A 20,772-nucleotide genomic window follows, 5' to 3' on the forward strand; every position below is an offset into this window, starting at 1 on the left:
AACTTCGTTATTTTCTCCAAAGGGTACTGTGGAACACTGCATAATAGGAGTAACAATCCTTTCTGAATTGACTCAGGAAATGAACCTGGTAAGCAAGCCTTTCCATCTAACAGGAGCCTGAGTTTGCATAAGTAATGCTGTTTCTTTTCTGCTTTTATCTGTGGCAAAATAGACAGTCATCTTTGTGTGGCATAAAACTCTGGATAATCAAGATTTTTTTGTGTGTCTGTTTTATTGGTGGGGTCATTAAGTGGTGGAATATTTTCATTGTCATTGAAAATATCTGCAATAATACAGAGTACTGCAAAGAACAGAGAATTAGACATGGTTCTTGCTCCATGGGCACTTGGAGAATTGTCCTTTTACTTGTATATTTCCTAATATGCTAACCATAAGAAATACGTACAAAAGAGAAACAAACCTTTATTCACTTACAAATAAAAGGTGGTTTGAAGAATTGATTCTCAACAATGGATATGCAGCAGTACTCATCGAAAAACAGGCCTTTTTGGCCGGGCGCAGTGGTTCATGCCTGTAATCCCAGCACTTTGGGAGGCTGAGGCAGGTGGATCACCTGAGGTCAGGAGTTGGAGACCAGCCTGGCCAACATGGAAAAACCCTGTCTCTACTAAAAATACAAATATTGGGCGTGGTGGTGGCGCCTGTAATCACAGATACTGGGGAGGATGAGGCAGGAGAATTGCTTGAATCTAGGAGGCGGAGGTTGCATTGAGCTGAGATCAGCCTGGGTAACTGAGTGAGATTCTGTCTTAAACAAAACAAAACAAAACAGGCTTTTTGGGTTGTTGGCAGAATGCAGAGGCCTGCACGGCTCGCAAGCGCCCCCAGCTGGCTGCACACCAGCATGACCCAGTTGGTGGTCCTTCAGGTTGGCCAGCGTGTAAACCAGATTGGCTGCTGCTTCTTGGACCTGGCACTAAGGGAGCATGCCGCGGTCAACCAGAAAGGAATTTATTATGAGGCAATAAGCAGCTTCTTTAGAAATGTGGATACCAGCTGTCTTGATTGATGTGGAAGAAGGGTTAGTGAATGAAATTCTGCAGGGTCCACTGAGAGATGTATTTGATATCAAACAGCTCATCACTGATATTTCTGGCTCAGGAAGTAATTGGGCTGTGGGTCACAAAGTTTTTGGCAGTCTTTGTTAAGATCAGGTTTTAGGGAAACTCAGAAAGTTGGCAGAGCGCTGTGATTGCTTGTAGTGTTTCTTTATAATACATTCCATGGGAGGAGGAACAGGATCTGGACTTGGCACTTTTCTTTTTTTTTTAATATTCCATTGTGTATGTGTATGCATATATACACCATGTTTTCTTTCTTTTAATTATACTTTAAGTTGTATAATACATGTGCAGAATGTGCAGGTTTGTTACGTAGGTATACATGTGCCATGGTGGTTTGTTGCACCCATCAGCCTGTCATCTGCATTAGGTATTTCTCCTAATGCTGTCCCTCCTCCCGCCCCCCACCTCCACCCCACGACAGGCCCCAGTGTGTGATTTTCCCCTCCCTGTATCCATGTGTTCTCATTGTTCCCCTCTCACTTATGAGTGAGAACATGCAGTGTTTGGTTTTCTGTTCCTGTGTTAGTTTGCTGAGAATGATGGTTTCCAGCTTCATCCGTGTCCCTGCAAAGGACATAAACTCATCCTTTTTAATGGGTGCATAGTATTCCATGGTGTGCACATGCCACATTTTCTTTATCCAGTCTATCATTGATGGGCATTTGGGTTGGTTCCAAGTCTTTGCTATTGTGAATAGTGCTGCAAAAAACATGTGTGCATGTGTCTTTATAGTTGAATGATTTATAATCCTTTGGGTATATATCCAGTAATAAGATTGCTGGGTCAAATGGTATTTCTGGTTCTAGATCCTTGAGGAATCACCACACTGTCTTCCACAAGGGTTGAACTAATTTATACTCCCACCAATAGTGTAAAAGCATTCCTATTTCTCCACATTCTCTCCAGCATCTGTTGTTTCTTGACTTTTTAATGATCACCATTATAACTGGCGTGAGCTGGTATCTCATTGTGGTTTTGATTTGCATTTCTCTAATGACTGGTGATGATGAGCTTTTTTTTCCATATGTTTGTTGGCCACTTTTGTTGTGCAGAAGCTCTTCAGTTTAATTAGATCCCATTTGTCAGTTTTGGCTTTTGTTGCCATTGCTTTTGGTGTTTTAGGCATGAAGTCTTTGCCCATGCCAATGTCCTGAATGGTATTGCCTAGGTTTTCTTCTAAGGTTTTTATGGGTTTAGGTCTTATGCTCAAGTCTTTAATTCATCTTGAGTTAATTTTTGTATAAGTTGTAAGGAAGGGGTCGAATTCAGGTTTCGGCTTATGGCTAGCCAGTTTTCCCAACACCATTTGTTAAACAGGGAATCCTTTCCCCATTGCTTCTTTTTGTCAGGTTTGTCAAAAATCAGATGGTTGTAGATGCGTGGTGTTATTTTTGAGGCCTCTGTTCTGTTCCATTGTTCTATATATCTGTTTTGGTACCAGTACCATGCTGTTTTGGTTACTGTAGCCTTGTAGTATAGTCTGAAGTCAGATAGCATGATGCCTCCAACTTTGTTCTTTTCACTTAGGATTGTCTTGACTATACAGGCTCTTTTTTGGTTCCATATGAAATTTAAAGTAGTTTTTTCTAATTCTGTGAAGAAAGTCAATGGTAGGTTGATGGGGATAGCATTGAATCTATAAATTACTTTGGGCGGTATGGCCATTTTCATGATATTGATTTTTCCTATTGATGAGCATGGAATGTTTTTGTTTGTGTCCTCTCTTATTAACTTGAGCAGTGGTTTGTAGTTCTCTTTGAAGAGATCCTTCACATCCCTTGTAAGTTGTATTCCTAGGTGTTTTATTCTCTTTGTAGCAATTGTGAATGGGAGTTCGATCATGATTTGGCTCTCTGTTTGTCTACTATTGGTGCATAGGAATACTTGTAATTTTTGCATATTGCTTTTGTATCCCGAGACTTTTCTGAAGTTGCTTGTCAGCTTAAGGAGATTTTGGGCTGAGACGATGGGTTTTTCTAAATGTACAATCATGTCATCTGCAAACAGAGACAATTTGACTTTGTCTCTTCCTATTCGAATACCCTTTATTTCTTTCTCTTGCCTGATTACCCTGGCCAGAACATCCACTACTATGTTGAATAGATGTGGTGAGAGAGGACATACGTGTCTTATGCCAGTTTTCAAAGGGAATGGTTCCAGCTTTTGCCCATTCAGTATGATATTGGCTGTGGGTTTTTCATAAATAGCTCTTATTATTTTGAGATATGGTCCATCAGATCCTAGTTTATTGAGAGTTTTTAGCATGAAGAGGTGCTGAATTTTATCAAAGGCCTTTTTGGCATCTATTGAGATCATCGTGTGGTTTTTGTCATTGGTTCTGTTTATGTACTGGATTACATTTGTTGATTTGCATGTGTTGAACCAGCCTTGCATCCCAGGAATGAAGCCGACTTGATCGTGGTGGATAAGCTTTTTAATGTGCTGCTGGATTCGGTTTGCCAGTATTTTATTGAGGATTTTTGCATTGATGTTCATCAGGGACATTGGCCTGAAATTTTCTTTTTTTGTTGTGTCTCTGCCAGGTTTTGGTATCAGGATGATGCTGGCCTCATAAAATGAGTTAAGGAAGAGTTCCTCTTTTTCTATTGTTTGGAATAGTTTTAGAAGGAATGGTACCAGCTCCTCTTTGTACCTCTGGTAGAATATGCCTGTGAATTTATCTGGTCCTGGGCTTCTTTTGATAGGCTATTAATTACTGCCTCAATTTCAGAACTTGTTATTGGTCTATTCAGGGATTCAACTTTTTCCTGGTTTAGTCTGGGGAGGGTGTATGTGTCCAGGAATTTATCCATTTCTTCTAGATTTTCTAGTTTATTTGCATAAAGGTGTTTATAGCATTCTCTGATGGTAGTTTGTATTTCTGTGGGATCAGTGGTGATATCCCATTTATCATTTTTTATTGTGTCTTAATTTTTCTCTCTTTTTGTCCTTTTAACCCTGAGTTCTAATTTGATTGCACTGTGATCTGAGAGACTGTTTTATTATGATTTTCATTCTTTTTCATTTGCTGAGGAATGTTTTACTTCCAATTATGTGGTCAATTTTAGAATAAGTGCAATGTGGTGCTGAGAAGAATGTATATTCTACTTATTTGGGGTGGAGAGTTCTGTAGATGTCTATTAGATCCACCTGGTCCAGAGCTGAGTTCACATCCTGAATATCCTTCTCAATTTTCTGTCTCATTGATCTGTCAATTATTGACAGTGGGGAGTTAAAGTCTCCCACTATTGTGTGGGAGTCTAAGTCTCTTTGTAGGTCTCCGAGAAGTTGCTTTATGAATCTGGGTGCTCCTGTATTGGGTGCATATATATTTATGATAGTTAGCTCTTTTGTTGCATTGATCCCTTTACTATTATGTAATACCCTTCTTTGTCTTTTTTGATCTTTGTTGGTTTAAAGTCTGTTTTATCAGAGACTAGGATTGCCGCTCCTGCTTCTTTTGCTTTCCATTTGCTTGGTAAATCTTCCACCATCCCTTTATTTTGAGCGTATGTATGTCTTTGCACGTGAGATAGGTCTCCTGAATACAGCACACTGATTGGTTTTGACTCCTTATCTAATTTGCCAGTCTTTGTCTTTTAATTGGGGCATTTAGCCCATTTACATTTAAGGTTAATATTTTTATGTGTGAATTTGATCCTGTCATTATGATGCTAGCTGGTTATTTTGCCCATTAGTTGATGCAGTTTCTTCATAGTGTTGATGGTCTTTACAGTTTGGTATGTTTTTGCAGTGGCTGGTACTGGTTGTTCCTTTCCATGTTTAGTGCTTCCTTCAGGAGCTCTTGTAAGGCAGGCCTGCTGTGGCAAAATCTCTCAGTATTTGCTTGTTTATAAAGGATTTTATTTCTTTTTCACTTATGAAGCTTAGTTTGGCTGGATATGAAAATCTGGGTTGAAAATCCTTTTCTTTAAGAATGTTGAATATTGGCCCCCACTCTCTTCTGGCTTGTAGGATTTCTGCAGAGAGATCTGCTGTTTGTCTGATGGGCTTCTCTTTGTGGGTAACACAGCCTTTCTCTCTGGCTGCCCTTAGCATTTTTTTCTTCATTTCAGCATTGGTGAATCTGACGATTAGGGGTCTTGGGGTTCCTCTTCTTGAGGAGTATGTTAGTGGTGTTCTCTGTATTTCCTGAATATGAATGTTGGCCTGTCTTGCTAGGTTGGGGAAATTTTCCTGGATAACATCCTGAGGATTGTTTTCTGATTTGGTTCTATTCTCCTTGTCACTTTCAGGTACCCCAATCAAATAAATTTAGGTTTGGTGTTTTCACATGGTCCCATATTTATTGGAGGCTTTGTTCATTCCTTTTCATTCTTTTTTCTCTAATCTTGTCTTCACACTTTATTTCGTTAAGTTGATCTTCAATCTCTGATATCCTTTCTTCTGCTTGATTGGTTTGGCTATTGATACTTGTATATACTTCATGAAGTTCTCGTGCTGTGTTTTTCAGCACCATCAGGTCATTTATGTTTTTCTCTAAACTAGTTATTCTTGTTAGCAGTTCCTCTAACCTTATTTCAAGGTTCTTAGCTTCCTTGCATTGGGTTAGAACATGCTCCTTTAGCTCTGAGGATTTTGTTATTACTGATCTTGACAATCCATCGAACTCATTCTCCATCCAGTTTTGTTCCCTTGCTGTTGAGGAGTTGTGATCCTTTGGAGGAAGAGAGGCATTCTGGTTTTTGGAATTTTCAGCCTTTTTATGCTGGTTTTTGCTCATCTTCATGGATTTGTCTACCTTTTGTCTTTGATGTTGGTGACCTTCAGATGGGGTTTTTGTGTGGACATCCTTTTTGTTGATGTTGATATTATTCCTTTCTGTTTGTGATTCTAACAGGCCCCTCTGCTGCAGGTCTGCTGGTGTTTGCTGGAGGTCCACTCTAAACCCTCTTTGCCTGGGTATCATCAGCAGAGGGTGCAGAACAGCAAAGATTGCTGTCTGTTCTTTCCTCCAGAAGCTTTGTCCAAGAGGGGCACTCACCAAATCCCAGCCAGAGCTCTCCTGTATTAGGTGTCTGTTGACCCCTTCTGGGAGATGTCTCCCAGTCAGGATACACGAGGGTGAGGGACCCACTTGAGGAGGCAGTCTGTTCCTTAGAAGAGCTTGAGTGCTGTGCTGGAGATACACTGCTCTCTTCAGAGCTGGCAGGCAGGAACGTTCAGATCTGCTGAAGCTGCATCCACAACCACCCCTTCCCCGATATGCTCTGTTCCAGGGATATGGGAGTTTGATATCTATAAGCCCCTGACTGTGGCTGCTGCCTTTCTTTCAGAGATGCCCTCCCCAGAGAGGAGGAATTTAGAAAGGCAGTCTGACTACAGTGGCTTTGCTGAGCTGCGGTGGGCTCTGCCCATTCAGAACTTCCAGGTGGCTTTGTTTACACTGTGAGGAGAAAACAACCTACTCAAGCCTCAGTAAGGGCAGGTGCCCCTCCCCCCACCAAGCTCGAGAGTCCCAGGTGAACTTCAGACTGCTGTGCTGGCAGCAAGAATTTCAAGCCAGTGGATCTTAGTTTGCTGGGCTCCATGGGGGTGAGGTCCGCTGTGCTAGACCACTTGGCTCCATGGCTTCAGCCCCCTTTCCAGGGGAGTGAATGGTTCTGTGTAGCTGGCATTCCAGGCACCACTGGGCACATTTCTTTTAAAGGTGCTTGAAGATGAATTCCCAGAAGTATACAGATTTATGACCTCCATTTATCCTTCCAGTGAGAAGGATATCATAACCTTACCACATAATGGCATCTTGGCAATGAAGAAACTTAATGAGCATACAGACTGTGTGTTGCCCATAGCAAAATAGACCTCATAGTGAATTCTGGAAAGTTAGATACAACTGTAGAGGCACTTCAAGTGCTGTGGCTTTAAAAAAGTGGCATAAGAGCCCCTTTGTTTCAATGAACAACATTGTGGCAGATTTGCTCAACCTAACAAGCTCTGCAAGATTTGAAGGGTCCCTTAATATGGACCTTAATGAAATCAACATAAATTTAGTTCCTTTTCTTCAACTTAATTATCTTGTGTCAAGCCTAACACCTCTATATACACTGGTAGATGTTAACATTCCTACTAAAAGATTGGATCAGATGTTTTCAGATGTCTTTAGTAAAGGTCACCAGCTGCTTCAGGCAGACCCCAAAGATAGTCTTTACCTCACCCGTGAGCTCATGGTTAGAGGAAATGTACAGATTTTAGACGTTCGTAGAAATACTGAAAGATTAAATAAAACCCTCTCTACAGTTTGTCTCCTGGAATCAAGAAGGTTGAAGACCAGCCTGTGTTCCGTACCTCCTGTGGGCCATTTTTATTCATTAGCTTTAGCAAATAACACGTGTGTGAAGCCCACATTCATGGAATTGAAAGAGCGATTCATGAGATTCTACAAGAAAAAGGCTCATCTTCATCACTGTCTACAAGTTGAAGGGATAGAAGAAAGCTGTTTCACAGAAGTTGTGTTATCTTTGTCAGCACTCATACAGGAATACAACCAATTGGATGCCACAAAAAACATAACTGTGCAAGATTTACCTAACCTAAGCATATCTGTGTAAAAAAGAAACCCTCCAGAATAGTTTCTTAATTTCACATTGTTTTTTCTCACCTTTCTGTTTCAGCATTTTTCTGAATTCAGAAAGTCTAGTTTGTTTTTCATATTAGGAAATGTTTTTGTCTAAAAGAGTTATTTCTGTTTAATCACAGTTTGTTGGTAATACCAGTGTGTGAAATTAGTGAAATCCTAGTACCTGAACTTCAAACATTTATCTTCAGAAAAGTCCCCTTTTCTAAAATTGAGAGAATGGAGTTCTTCAGTATTTTGCTGTATTTATAACCTCATACTTAGGCATTTATGCACTAATAATCATGTCTCCAATAAACATCTTATACAGATGTATTTTTATAATTATTTATATTTTGATATTCTATTTAAATTCTCCTGATTCTGCAAAAGTAGGTACTGGGAGTAGAGGAACACAATATAAATGTTTCTGTGTAATATCCACTAACAATTCAGGGATAGGTTTTATTATATCCATTAAGGAGGTTTTGTTTCTTCTTTGGATAACAACTTTTTTGCTCAGAAGAATCCTAATTTGTACACTTAACATTTATTTGTATTAAATTTTTTAAATAATTACTTTCTCATCAAACCAGTTGATTTTTATAATAAATGTTCATTTTTTAAAAAAACAGATCTTTTGGCACTTTATGACTTCGAGTTTGGATTTTTACCCTGTACAGGGGGAGTTGTCAAAAGCTATACTTCTCCCCAACGGTGCTTTTATGATCTGAACATGTTATTACCTTTTCCTTTTGCACGTAACATGGTTCTAAACAGAATGAAAGCGGAAGTTGGATTCTCTATGGAATACTTTTATAATAAAGAGGAATGTAGTGTTTGAATTTAAAAACTGTCATCTTGAGTGGTATGTGTTTGCATGTGCGTGCGTGTCCATGCATGCGTATAGGCGTATATATGTAGGAGAGCTTGGATACCCAGGACCACTTGCCAGCTCCCTTTGGAGTAACAGTATAGCCATGTGCATAAAAAAATTCCCAAATAATCATTTGCTACTTGTGCTCAATCAGGAATTAGAAAGTATTTTTAGATTTTTAGGAAGGATTTCTAAAATTTAAAGTTACCTCTTAATTTATCATGACCATCACCGTCCTGACTTCTCCACCCCAGAGTATGTGCTGTGTGTTTGTGTGTACATAGGTATCTATAACTAATATTGTCTCAGCAGAGATATTATGAAATGTATAATCTTATTGAACTCTAAATATGTCTAAAGAACTGTAGCTTCCTTCTAAAAAAAGTATAAATATTTTCATAAAAGTGAATAGTATGATAACCTCATGTACCTATCATTTTCATTATACAACTTTTTGCTAATTTAAAAATTAGCAATTTGATTAATTCCCTGTTTCTCAGCATAATAGAAAAATAGTCTGCCTGCCCTGGAAGTGAGAGTTTGCTGTGTTTAGATTATCACTGAAATAAGGCTAGTTAATGTGAAGTTCTAATAAATGTGTAGTTTAGAGACCAATAGGGTAACTTTTTTAAAAAATTAGCAAACTTACAGAAAAGTTGCAAGTATAGTACAGGGAAGTTTTTTCTCAACTATTTGATACTAAGTTGCCAACATGATTCTCTTCGACCAGGGACTTTAGTGTATTTTCTACACACAAGGATATTCTTCTACATTACCTCAATACAACCTTTAAATCAGAAAATGAACACTGGAATTATTCCCACTATCTAATCCTCATACCCCATTCAAGTTTTACCAGTTATCCTCAAAATGTTCTTTCTAGCAAAAGAACCGGATTAGGATTATGTATCACATTTAGTTCCTATGTTTTATTAGTCTCCTTCGATCTGGAAAAATTTCTCAATCTTTTTCACTTTCATGCCCTTGACTTTTTTTTTTTTTTTTTTTTTTGAGACAGAGTCTTGCTCTGTCGCCCAGACTGGAGTACAGTGGCGTGATCTCGACTCACTGCAGCCTCTGCCTCGTGGATTCAAGCAATTCTCCTGCCTCAGCCTGAGTAGCTGGGACTATAGGTACTCGCCACCATGCCCAGCTAATTTTTGTATTTTTAGTAGAGGCAGGGTTTCACCATGTTGGCCAGGATGACTCAATCTCCTGACCCTGTGATCCGCCTGCCTTGGCCTCCCAAAGTGCTGGGATATTATAGGCGTGAGCCACTGCGTCCAGCCATCCTTGACATTTATGAAGATTACAGGCCAGTTGTTTTGTAAAATGTCCCTCAGTTTGGGATTGGCTGATATTTCCTCATTACTAGATTCAGCTCATGTGAATTTGTCAGGAATATCACAGAAATGATACTGTGGCCATCTCATTGCCTTCTGTCAGGAAGCACATGATTTGTCACATTACTGATGATGTTCACTTTGATCTCTTAATGAAGATGGACTCCTCCAGGCTCCCCAGTTGTAGACTTATTCCTTTCCCTGTTGTATTTAATACATATTTTGTGAAGAGGTACTTAAGACTCTGAAAATATCTTGTTCCTTACCAGACTTTCAACTTATTTGTTAATTTATATTAATATGGATTCCTGGTTTCATTTTATTTAACACTTATAATTCATTGCTAACATTATTTGCTTTGTGGCTCAGATTTTTCCAAGCTTTGACCAATAGGACGTTTTTCAAGCTGATTTTTGTGTCCATTTGACATTTCCTCACCATTCTTTTGATTGCTTTCTTACCTTCTCTCACAAGATAGTCCAAGCTTTTCTTGCATTGAACCAAGTACCTTTTAAGAAAAGCTTTAAAATCTGAAGTGTGATTTTGGCTTTATGTGGTGAAAAATATATATGGCTTCTGTGGAAACATTTCATTCAGCCATATTTTATGACATTTACAATTATAATTATCATTTATTAAGCATTTCTGAACCAGGAAGTAGGGAGAGCTATAATGCATGAGGATAATTAAATATTCTAGTTATCAGATGTGAGCCAGTTAAATTCATGTAGTATCCATAATAGGATATGTCTTTTAAGAAAAAGATCTACACTTGAGTTTTCCTAAAAGGCAGGAGATTGTGTAAGTTATCCTGCTGTTTTAGAAGCTAGATTTTCTGTTCCTGGAGTATATTCACCATCTAGTAATTAAGAAGTAATATACCCTGTGTCTCCATGGTAGAGGCATATATATGCAATAGAAAATGGATGTGTAATCCTTCTCAAAAGATTGGATATGTAAATTAGTAACCCAAGGAAAATAAGCATTCAGTCCTTGATTATAACTCTGGGATAAGACATGGAGTTGTATTTTAGCTCTATTGTTACCTTTTACAAACTTCTTAGCTTCTTTAAAACTTACATATTGTTACCTGTAAAATGAGAATGACAACTATTTGCATGGATCTTACTAAGATTATATTAACTAGCACAGGACTGACTTAGTGTAGGAAGTGCTCAGTACACCTAAGTGTCTTTCCATAATATGGACGAGAGTGAGAAGTTAGTCTAAGATAGTGTGCCTGTAACTTGAATTTCTCATCTTGTAAAAATCATCCTTTATTTCAAAATTCATGTGCTTTAAAAAGATAAAGTGTATCTCACAGATTAGTTTTGAGGAATAGATGAAATAATACATGAAGAGTACTTTACAAATAGCAATGATAATGCTGTTTGCTTTTAATTTGTATTAAGGAAAAAATATTTTTATATATTGAGGGAGAAGCATTGTAGGAGAGACAGACTTTGAGGTTTGATTTAAATTAATCAAGAGAGGCAGGGAAAAGACATGAACAGACACTTGTCAAAAGAAGGCAGCAGACATGAAGTGTTGTTCCGTGTCACAAATCATCATAGAAATGCAAAGCAAAATCACAATGAAATACCATCTCACACCAGTCAGAATGGCTATTACTAAAAAGTCAGAAAACCACAGATGCTGGCAAGGCTGTGGAGAAAAGGGAACTCTTATATACTGTTGCTGGGAATGTAAATTAGTTCAGCCACTGTGGAAAAGAGTTTGGAGATTTCTCAAAGAACTTGAAACAGAACTGCTATTCAACCCAGCAATCCTATTACTGAGTATATATCCCCTAAAACCCAAATCTATCAAAAAGAAACGTGCACTTATATGTTCATTGCAGCACTATTCAGAACAGCAAAGGCATGGAATCAACCTTAGTGCCCATTGATGGTGGATTGGATAAAGAAAATACCCGTATACCATAGAATATTATGCAGCCACAAAAAATAATGAAATCATGTCCTTTGCAGCAACATGGATGCAGCTGGAGGCCATTATCCTAAGCAAATTAATGCAGGAACAGAAAACCAAAAACCACGTGTTATTACTTGCCAGTGGGAGCTAAACATTAGATACTTGTGGACATAAAGTTGGCAACAATAGAAACTATGGACCACTAGACAGGAGAGAGAGAGAAGGGGACAGGGATTGAAAAAGTAACTTTTGAGTGACAGGATCATTCAGAAACCTCAGCATCATGCAATATATCCAGGCAATAAACCTTAACATGTACCCCCTCAAGCTAAAATGAAAGTTGGAAAAAAAAAAAAAAACACTGAAACTGCTAATTTAAATCTTGCACTTTGGGTATAGATTCCATAACTACTTTGTGTAATCATTTGACCTTTTGTTATGTTTCATGTTTCATAAGTAAATGTGGCAATTGATTATAGCGTAAATTATATGTTTGAGCTTAGGAAGTATCACATAATCAATTTTGAGCCCATTGCTTCTTTCAAATCTATAAACATTAGCAAGGAAAATGGTTTATTTTCTTCTTCCAGATAGCAATAAGAATAAACAGTAATGCTGTACCAACTGTAGACCGTAGTGTTAATGTTAGTATTAGTATCAGACTTCAGCTTTGTTTGACTGTTTCCTATTGATAAATGGAAATATTGATGGTATTAATAGTATAATTTTGAATATCTACATTTTAGGTTAGAGGCCTAAGCTCTTAGTCTTAGTTTACTCTTAAAAATTATTTGTCATTAGCTAATAAAATATTTAGAGGGAACATACTATTGCTTATATAATAAATCAGATTTCTGATTATTTATAATTTCTGCCTTGGTTTCTTTTCATAGTATCAAAGATACATGAACCAATGACATATATGGTAGTTATAGAAATACCACTTTCAACTAGAAGAATTTTTCTGTGGCTAATTCAGTTTGCTCATTCATAGACAAATTTAGAATTTGGAGATTATCTTGGAGAGTCCTCATTTTACAGGTGGAATCTGAGGAACAGGGAGGTTGTTACTGCATGGTGTGAAATAAGGTACATGGTTCAGGAGTCTTGGTATCTATTTTTATTTTATAATCTGTATTGTTTATACTGCCTCTGAAACTGATCAACTTTGGCTTTTAATGTTGGGATCAGTATGGGTCGTAGGAAGAGCATTAAATTGAAATAGTCTAGAAACTTGGATTCTACTCAAGTTTATTTCCGTTTATTTTTTTTCTTAGTAAACTTTGCTTTGATTTTTTATAGGCCTGGTTAAACTAATTTCATCTTTATCTTTTTAGATTGATTATTCCAGACCTTCAGCAAAACACAGGAAAATAGCTACCTCATTTCGTGATACTTCTCTCAAAGACATTTTAGTGCTGGCATGCTCTCTTTTAAAAGAGGTAAGTTATTCAACTTCCTAGTTAGAACATTTGGGAAATCTTAAAAGTTTCAAAAGAATTTCAGTTGGGCTGGGCGTGGTGGCTCACGCCTGTAATCCCAGCACTTTGGGAGGCCGAGGCGGGTGGATCACAAGGTCAAGAGATCGAGACCATCCTGGTCAACATGATGAAACACCGTCTCTACTAAAAATACAAAAAATTAGCTGGGCATGGTGGCACGTGCCTGTAATCCCAGCTACTCAGGAGGCTGAGGCAGGAGAATTGCCTGAACCCAGGAGGCGGAGGTTGCAGTGAGCCGAGATCGCGCCATTGCACTCCAGCCCGGGTAACAAGAGCGAAACTCTGTCTCAAAAAAAAAAAAAAAAAAAAAAAGAATTTCAGTTGGATTTTCCCCCCAATTTTGCCTTTTAAGGAATTATTGTGGACAGACTTAAGTAGAGTAAATTTGCGTAAATCTGTAAGCAGTTCCAAAAAATTCACTTTTACTCACTAGACATATGGTAAGGTGAAATCCAAAGGGAATCTAGTAACTCGTCTTTAGATAGTAGTTTCATTGCCTTCCCAGCATAGATTCTTTAATTAAAGAAGCTAATTGAGTATAAGTTTCTTTATCTTCCTGCTTATATTTGGATAGGATGCAGATGAAAAATGAAATGATAATACTTTCCTGATTTATCAACTATCAAAATTTATTCATAGTTTAGCCAAGATCGTTGACTTTATCAATTTCTTTGGGAAATAATACTTCCCCATTAGCTACTTAGTGCCCTATTGAACATTAGTGATAGCATGATTCATAATGATATTGTATTCTCTTGTATAATATAGGGACTTCATCATGCTGTTCAAGCTTGATAATTGGTGTAATACAGCATTTCCCAAAAGTATGCTCCAGTAAGCACTACTTTCCAATTATTTCAATTCTTTGGTATAGTAACATGACAACTGCCACACTAGGTCAGACCCAAAGACATTCTATTATCTTAAATTTTTTCTTTTAGCATGGAAAAATTTAACATACACAAAAGTAGATAGAAGAGTATAACCAGTTAACCTATCAGCCAGTTAAACAGTAGCAACTCATGGCTAGTCTTGTTTCCTCTCTATTCCTATTTACCCACTTCTTTTTATATTATTCTTCAAGCAGAATCCCAAATTTCATATAATTTCCTCCATAAATATTTCATAACATAATCTCTAAAAGGTATAATTGTTTTTGGTTTGTGTGAGAATGGGCATTATTTTGGAAATAGCATTTTTTTCCAGAAGCTTTGTGAGTGTTCTCCAACATTCAAACAGTTTTGATTGCCTTTATTAGCTGAATGTGGTTCTTTTATGCATGAAGTTAATCCAGTTTTTATTGAAGAAAGTAACATTACTTTCCCATATATGGAATAGTATAACTTTGTAAACTCTTACTAGTTTTCATTTGACATTGAAAAATTATTTTAATTCATGAGGTGTAAATTTATTGATGTATTTCACAGTGTTATATTTGATTTTGTACTTTTTTCAGGTGTTGGCCAAACCTTTAAATCTTCAGGATCAATGTCAGCAAAATCTGGTAATGCAGGTCTTGAAACTGGTCCTTAACTGCCTTAACTTTGACTTCATTGGCAGTTCAGCAGATGAATCTGCAGATGATCTTTGCACAGTGCAGATTCCAACAACTTGGAGAACAAGTAAGAAAAAATTTTGGTCATCAACATAAAAGTCATAGTATTAGGCAATATAGTTTCCCTGTATATAGTTACCTTTTGCTAGGAAATAAAAAAGAGTTCAAATGGATTTGTAACCCAAAGTAGCTGCTGATGGCTGATATTGAAATTTTTTCTGCAATTTGTATTATAGTAACTTCCATATTTTGATTTTGGAAAAAAGAAAAACAAAGACAGCACTAGAGCTAAATGGAGAGCAGATTTGGGAAGAAAATCAAGCACTCTGAAACTTTCAGATAAACAGAGTGGGACAGGATCCCACTTGGAGGTCAAATAAGAAAAAAGCTTAGTGTGAAGGGTCGTCATGAGAAAAAAAAAGTTTAGCATGAAGAGTTAGCAAGAGATGTCAACATATTTTTCAGTGTTATAAAAAGAACGAATTAGAGTAAATGACCTAGAAGAACAGAGTTGCAACTTGCTTATAGAAAGGGATACCAAGAAAAAGGAAGCTAATTTGTTCTCTCATGTCCCAGAAAAATGGTGGCACCTAAGGTACCTCTGAAGTCAGAAATGGGAATTGGGGCTGATGGGGCTTGATAAAAAGTCTGTGCTCTGAACAGTCAAAACTCTCCAGGATCTTCTCTACCACCTGTGCAGCTAGGTAACTGCCTTTTCCTCCCTTTTCTCTGCCTGTGCTACTTCTTTACTTTCCAAGACCAGAGCTTTTTTCCTCAAGAAATAAAATTGGAGAGGCCTCATGTTCATGGATACCAGATATAATAGAGGAACAGCATTAATTTTGTGAAAACTTCTAACATGGAGATCAGATACTTCAACAACAAAAGGGGACTCTGTGTCTGTATCTTGACTGTGGTGATGGAAACATGAACCAACACATGTAATAAAAAATTTCACAGACTAAACACATATATCTCCACACCAAAGTAATGTGAAACTAGGAAATCTGAATACGATTGTGGATTGTATCAATATGAGTTTCCTAGTTGAGATATTATACTATAGTTTTGCAAGAAATTACCATTGTAGTGTAATGGGTAAGAGTTCATGGGGTCTTTCTTTCTTTTTTTTTTTTTTTGGCAACTGGGTATGAATCTACAATTATCTCAAAAAGTTTAATTGTAAAATGGAGGGTAATTAATAGTAACAGAGACAAGGTGAAGAGTAGAAATAAACTTCAGAAAGATATGATGAATGTGCTCAGAGAGATAATGCATCCCTGAAGCAAGAACAGGATATTGTTTTAAAAAGGAAAGTTCAGAGAATGTTCCAGATTTACAGGACAGTTGCCAAAATAAAACATCCAGTAGAAAAGTTGGAAGACAAAGTTAACACAATCTCCTAGAATACAGAACAAAAAAGCAAAGAGATTTTTGATAGGAGGAAAAAAAAAATAAGAAAACTAGAAGATGAAATTAAGGAGGTGTGATGGTTAGGAGTTCTAGAAGGAGAGGATGGACAAAGAAGGAAATTTGCAAACAGATAGTACTCCAGAATGCTCTCAGCACTAAAGGGTATGCATTTTTGGATTGAAAGATCCCACTAAGTTCCCAGCATAATGAATGAAAATGATGTACACTAAGCTTTATAATCATGACATTTTAGAATAGGAAGGATAAAGAAAAAAAATTCTAAAACCTTCCAAAAAGAATAAAACTAAATCTTTTCCTACAAAGGATTGGGGCCAAGAAGGTATTAGACTTCTCAATAGCAGCACTGAAAGCTAGAAGACAATAGAGTAGTATCTTCAGACTTCTGAGGGAAAATTGTTTTCAAACTAGACCAAATTTATCAAGTCTAACATAGAATAAAGACATTTTCAGATATGTGAGCCTTTCCAAAATTTATCCCCTATGTACTTGCTCTCAGGAAGCTACTTGATGTACAAGCCAAGAAAGTGGAAGATAATAGAATTTGGGAAATGGGTACTTCAACACAAGATGACAGTGGACAGACATAAAACGGCTACAGTTGTATAACAAAGTTAAGGAGGAACCAGTTCAATTTGAAGGCTCTGGGAGGTAGGGGTGGGTGAATCCAAATCATGGGTTATTTGATGCTATTGATGGATTGGAACATGTCATGGAGAACATTGCGCCAATCTGTGAGATATTTGGAAAGAATTAGTGACAGATACATAACTAAGCACAGAAAAGATGCTATGACTAAGTTCAGGGAGTATTAGAAATGTGATGTAATTATACCTCAGTTGTTAATATTATTTACATAGTCATAATAAATGTAAACACATAGAATTGATTTAATCACAAATTGTGATAATAGTGGATGTTTTTGAGAGGATTGATTGTGGAGAGAGTGGTAGGCATGGTAGGGATGTGGCATCGGTGATTAGACAGCTAAAGCCTTACACACTGTAATAGGAATGCAGTTGATGTCTAAAGTAAAACAATCAAATGAAGGAATAGTAGTATAGGCTATTATTTGGAAGCATGAATGTAATTATAGCTAAAAGAGTTGGGCTGGATGCAGTGGTTCACGCCTGTAATCCCAGCACTTTGGGAGGCTGAGGTGGGTAGATCATGAGGTCAAGAGATCGAGACCCTCCTGGCCAACATGGTGAAACCCTGTCTCGACTAAAAAATACAAAAATTAGCTGGGTGTGGTGGTGTGCGCCTGTAGTCCCAGTTACTTCGGACGCTGAGGCAGGAGAATCACTTGAACCCAGGAAGCAGAGGTTTCAGTGAGCCGGGATCTTGCCACTGCACTGCAGCCTGGCAATAGAGTGAGAATCTGTCTCAAACAAACAAACGAGTTGAAAAGCAGTTGGAATGGGATAGGATACAGTTCTTTTTTAATGAGCTTTTTAGTACTGTTTAGTTTTTGATACTGTTTGAATTCTCAGTGTTTATATTACTTTAATACAAATGAAAATAGTAAGGAGATTCTCCCAGTTCAAACTGTGTGCTCCATAGAGATGCCTAGCTAATTAATTTCTCTCTGTATTATTTCATCTTTCAAAGGACAGTAGGCTAGAAATTAAAAATAGGCCTAACTGGAAGGAGTGGCCACTTGCAGAGGTCTGGGATTTCTCAGTTTGTATGATATTGTCTTACTTTTTTAAGATCACTGAATTGAAAGTAATGGTGTTAGAAAATAATTTTTTTCCCCAGTTTTTCTGGAACCAGAAACATTGGATCTTTTCTTCAATTTGTATCATTCACTTCCACCGCTACTGTCTCAGTTAGTAAGTAAAAGTCATTCATTACTTCATTAAAAAGTACCTGTGAATTTTATCTAATTTAAGTAAGGGGTGGCATATGTTTACTTCAAAAATTCTGTTTATATATTCGATTGTGTTTACTTTTCACTACAATTTCATATGTTTTCTGAGATGTATACTGCTTAAACTATTTGTCAAATTTTGTTTATTTTGTCAACATTACATTTTATTTCATGGGTGAGCCTAGAACTAGTAATTGTTGATTTAGCTCTTGCCCAGAGCCAGGACAACATACGAGTCTCTAAATACATATATTTTTCCTATTCAGTTCCCGCAGGGCCAAAGTCCACAACCACATGAGGACTTTCCCTTCTACTACCTTTCTCTAACTCTTGCTCAGCCTTGCCTGGCTCCATGTCTTAGGTTTGACAGGCTGCCCCCTCCAGATCTCTGAATAAGAAACAAAGGGGATCTACTCACTTGAATTTTGCGCATCAAACCAGTTTTTATTTATTTTTTGAATCAGTGTAAATTCTATTGCGTGCTCAAAAAGTTCTTGATACTCTACAGTTATATAGAACTCTGAAACTCTGAGCTTCATATAGCAGAGTCTAAAACCCTCAGGTATTTATGCAGTAATTTAATATTTAGCATATAGAGATACAGTTTTTCTGCTAAAGGCACATAATAAACTCATCATGAATTTATTATGATTCTGGAAGAAAATATTTAGTATCATAGGTTATTTAAAAATTCTACGTTTAATGTTTAAACTTACAGAAGTAAAGGTGAGGAGTGCTAATGTTTCCATTTTTCTGAAAAAAGATATTCCCGATTTAAAGTATATATCAGTGGTTTGTTTGTTTAGATATCTTATTGCCTAAAGGGAGGAATGCATTCACAAAAATATCCTTTTTAAAAAAAACATGTCTCTTGAATCTAGAGTTTAAGGTAGTGCTTTTTATACTGAGTTTCTCAGGGTACCTCATGTTTCTGGTTAGGGCCACAGCCTCTGTCTTTCAGTCACAATAGTTTTGCTTTTAGTTGTTTAAAAAACATGGTTTCATGTAATTATATTTTAGAATAAGACAAAAAAGGTACCAGTGCTTAAATAATAAAGTAGAAAACAACTACTTTGAGAGATAGTAACAAACATTGTTGGACATGTCCTACTTACTGTATGATACTTATCTCAATCCTCAAAGTGGCCCTGAAAGGTGAATAATAAAATCCTCACTATATAGATGCAGAAAAACAGAAAACAGACCCAGATTGACTAAATGACTTCCTCCAGGGCAACAAAGAAAATATTGGCATTGAGATTCAAACACAGGTCTTTTTTGCCCCCAAACCCCAGGTGTTTTTAATACACTAGTGGTTCCCATACTTGTACTTCTGAGTTTTCTAAGGAGTTTTTATTTTTTTATTTTTATTTATTTATTTACTTTTATTTTTTAAATTATTTTTTAAGGAGTTTTTATTTTTAATTTGGATTTTAGGTTCTAATGGTAGGGGCCGTGACAAACTGGAGCACATCTAAAGGGCATTATTTGATTTTTGTCTCGTTTCTCACCATGAAGTACCTACCTGTTCCAGCACCGTTTTCAGACTATTTTTTAAGATGCTAATGACGGTGTAAAATAGTCCTTGACCAACTAAATTTGGAATATGTTGGATTAAATTACAGATTCCCCCCACCCCCTCCTGCAAGATACCACAGTACATAATGTGCACTATTTCCCAAACATATTGTACCACAAAACCATATTTTTCTTTTTGGTAGAAAACTTGATTCATTAGAAAATGGAACGGGGCATCATAAACAATTGAGAACCTGTTATATGTATAGCATTTCCAGGCCCTGAACTGGCAGATATTGTTAATGAAAAAACATTAGAGGTGAATACATACAAATAGGAATTTTAATGATGGGGTAGAAGGAAGAATTGTGGGTGGTGAGAATGGTTGATGATATTTGGTTTTCATTATTTTTATGTCCTATAATGCTTTTTATATTGCATTATAAAGCATTATATTTATAATGCATTAAAATTAAATTCATTTTATATGTAAAGACTAGTATTCCTTATGTGTGGCCACAGTTACTTTGAAAATTGAAATGAAATTTTTTTGGTATTTTTTAGGCACTATCATGTTTAGTTCAGTTTGCTTCGACAAGAAGGTCCCTATTTAACAGTCCTGAACGTGCCAAGTACCTTGGTAATTTAATTAAGGGAGTAAAAAGGATACTTGAAAACCCTCAGGTATTTATGAAGTAATTTAATATTTAGCATATAGAGATACAGTTTTTCTGCTAAAGGCACATAATAAACTTATGAATTTATTATGATTCTGGAAGAAAATATTTAGTATCATATTTATCTTCCTTAGATCTCTCTCTCTCTTTTTCTTTTTTTGAGGTGGAGTCTTGCTCTGTTGCCCAGGCTGGAGTTCAGTGGTGCAATCTTGGCTCATTGCAACCTCTGCCTCCCTGGTTCGAGTGACTCTCCTGCCTCAGCCTCTTGAGTAGCTGGGATTAAGGTGTGTGCCACCACCCCTGCTAATTTTTGTATTTTTAGTAGAGACTGGGTGTCGCCATTTTGGCCTGGCTGGTCTTGAACTCCTGACCTTAAGTGATCCACCTGCCTCAGCCTCC

General features: G+C 37.0%; 1 protein-coding gene and 1 pseudogene across 1 annotated transcript in view; both read left to right on the plus strand.

The window, feature by feature from the left end:
• RANBP17 (RAN binding protein 17) overlaps positions 1-20,772 on the plus strand; it is a 377,695-nt gene that overhangs the window by 32,839 nt on the left and 324,084 nt on the right. Inside the window, exons 5-9 of the mRNA XM_064376519.1 lie at positions 23-88; positions 13,155-13,259; positions 14,776-14,941; positions 18,067-18,140; positions 20,261-20,380. Of these exons, the coding sequence (XP_064232589.1) occupies positions 23-88; positions 13,155-13,259; positions 14,776-14,941; positions 18,067-18,140; positions 20,261-20,380 (531 nt within the window). The remainder of the gene's footprint in view (positions 1-22; positions 89-13,154; positions 13,260-14,775; positions 14,942-18,066; positions 18,141-20,260; positions 20,381-20,772) is intronic.
• Positions 866-7,657, plus strand: LOC105723232 (tubulin epsilon chain-like; annotated as a pseudogene).

Source organism: Aotus nancymaae, unplaced genomic scaffold, assembly GCF_030222135.1.
Source record: "Aotus nancymaae isolate 86718 unplaced genomic scaffold, 86718_ANA_hifiasm-v0.15.2.pri h1tg000015l_1, whole genome shotgun sequence".
NCBI classification, from domain to species: Eukaryota; Metazoa; Chordata; class Mammalia; order Primates; family Aotidae; genus Aotus; species Aotus nancymaae.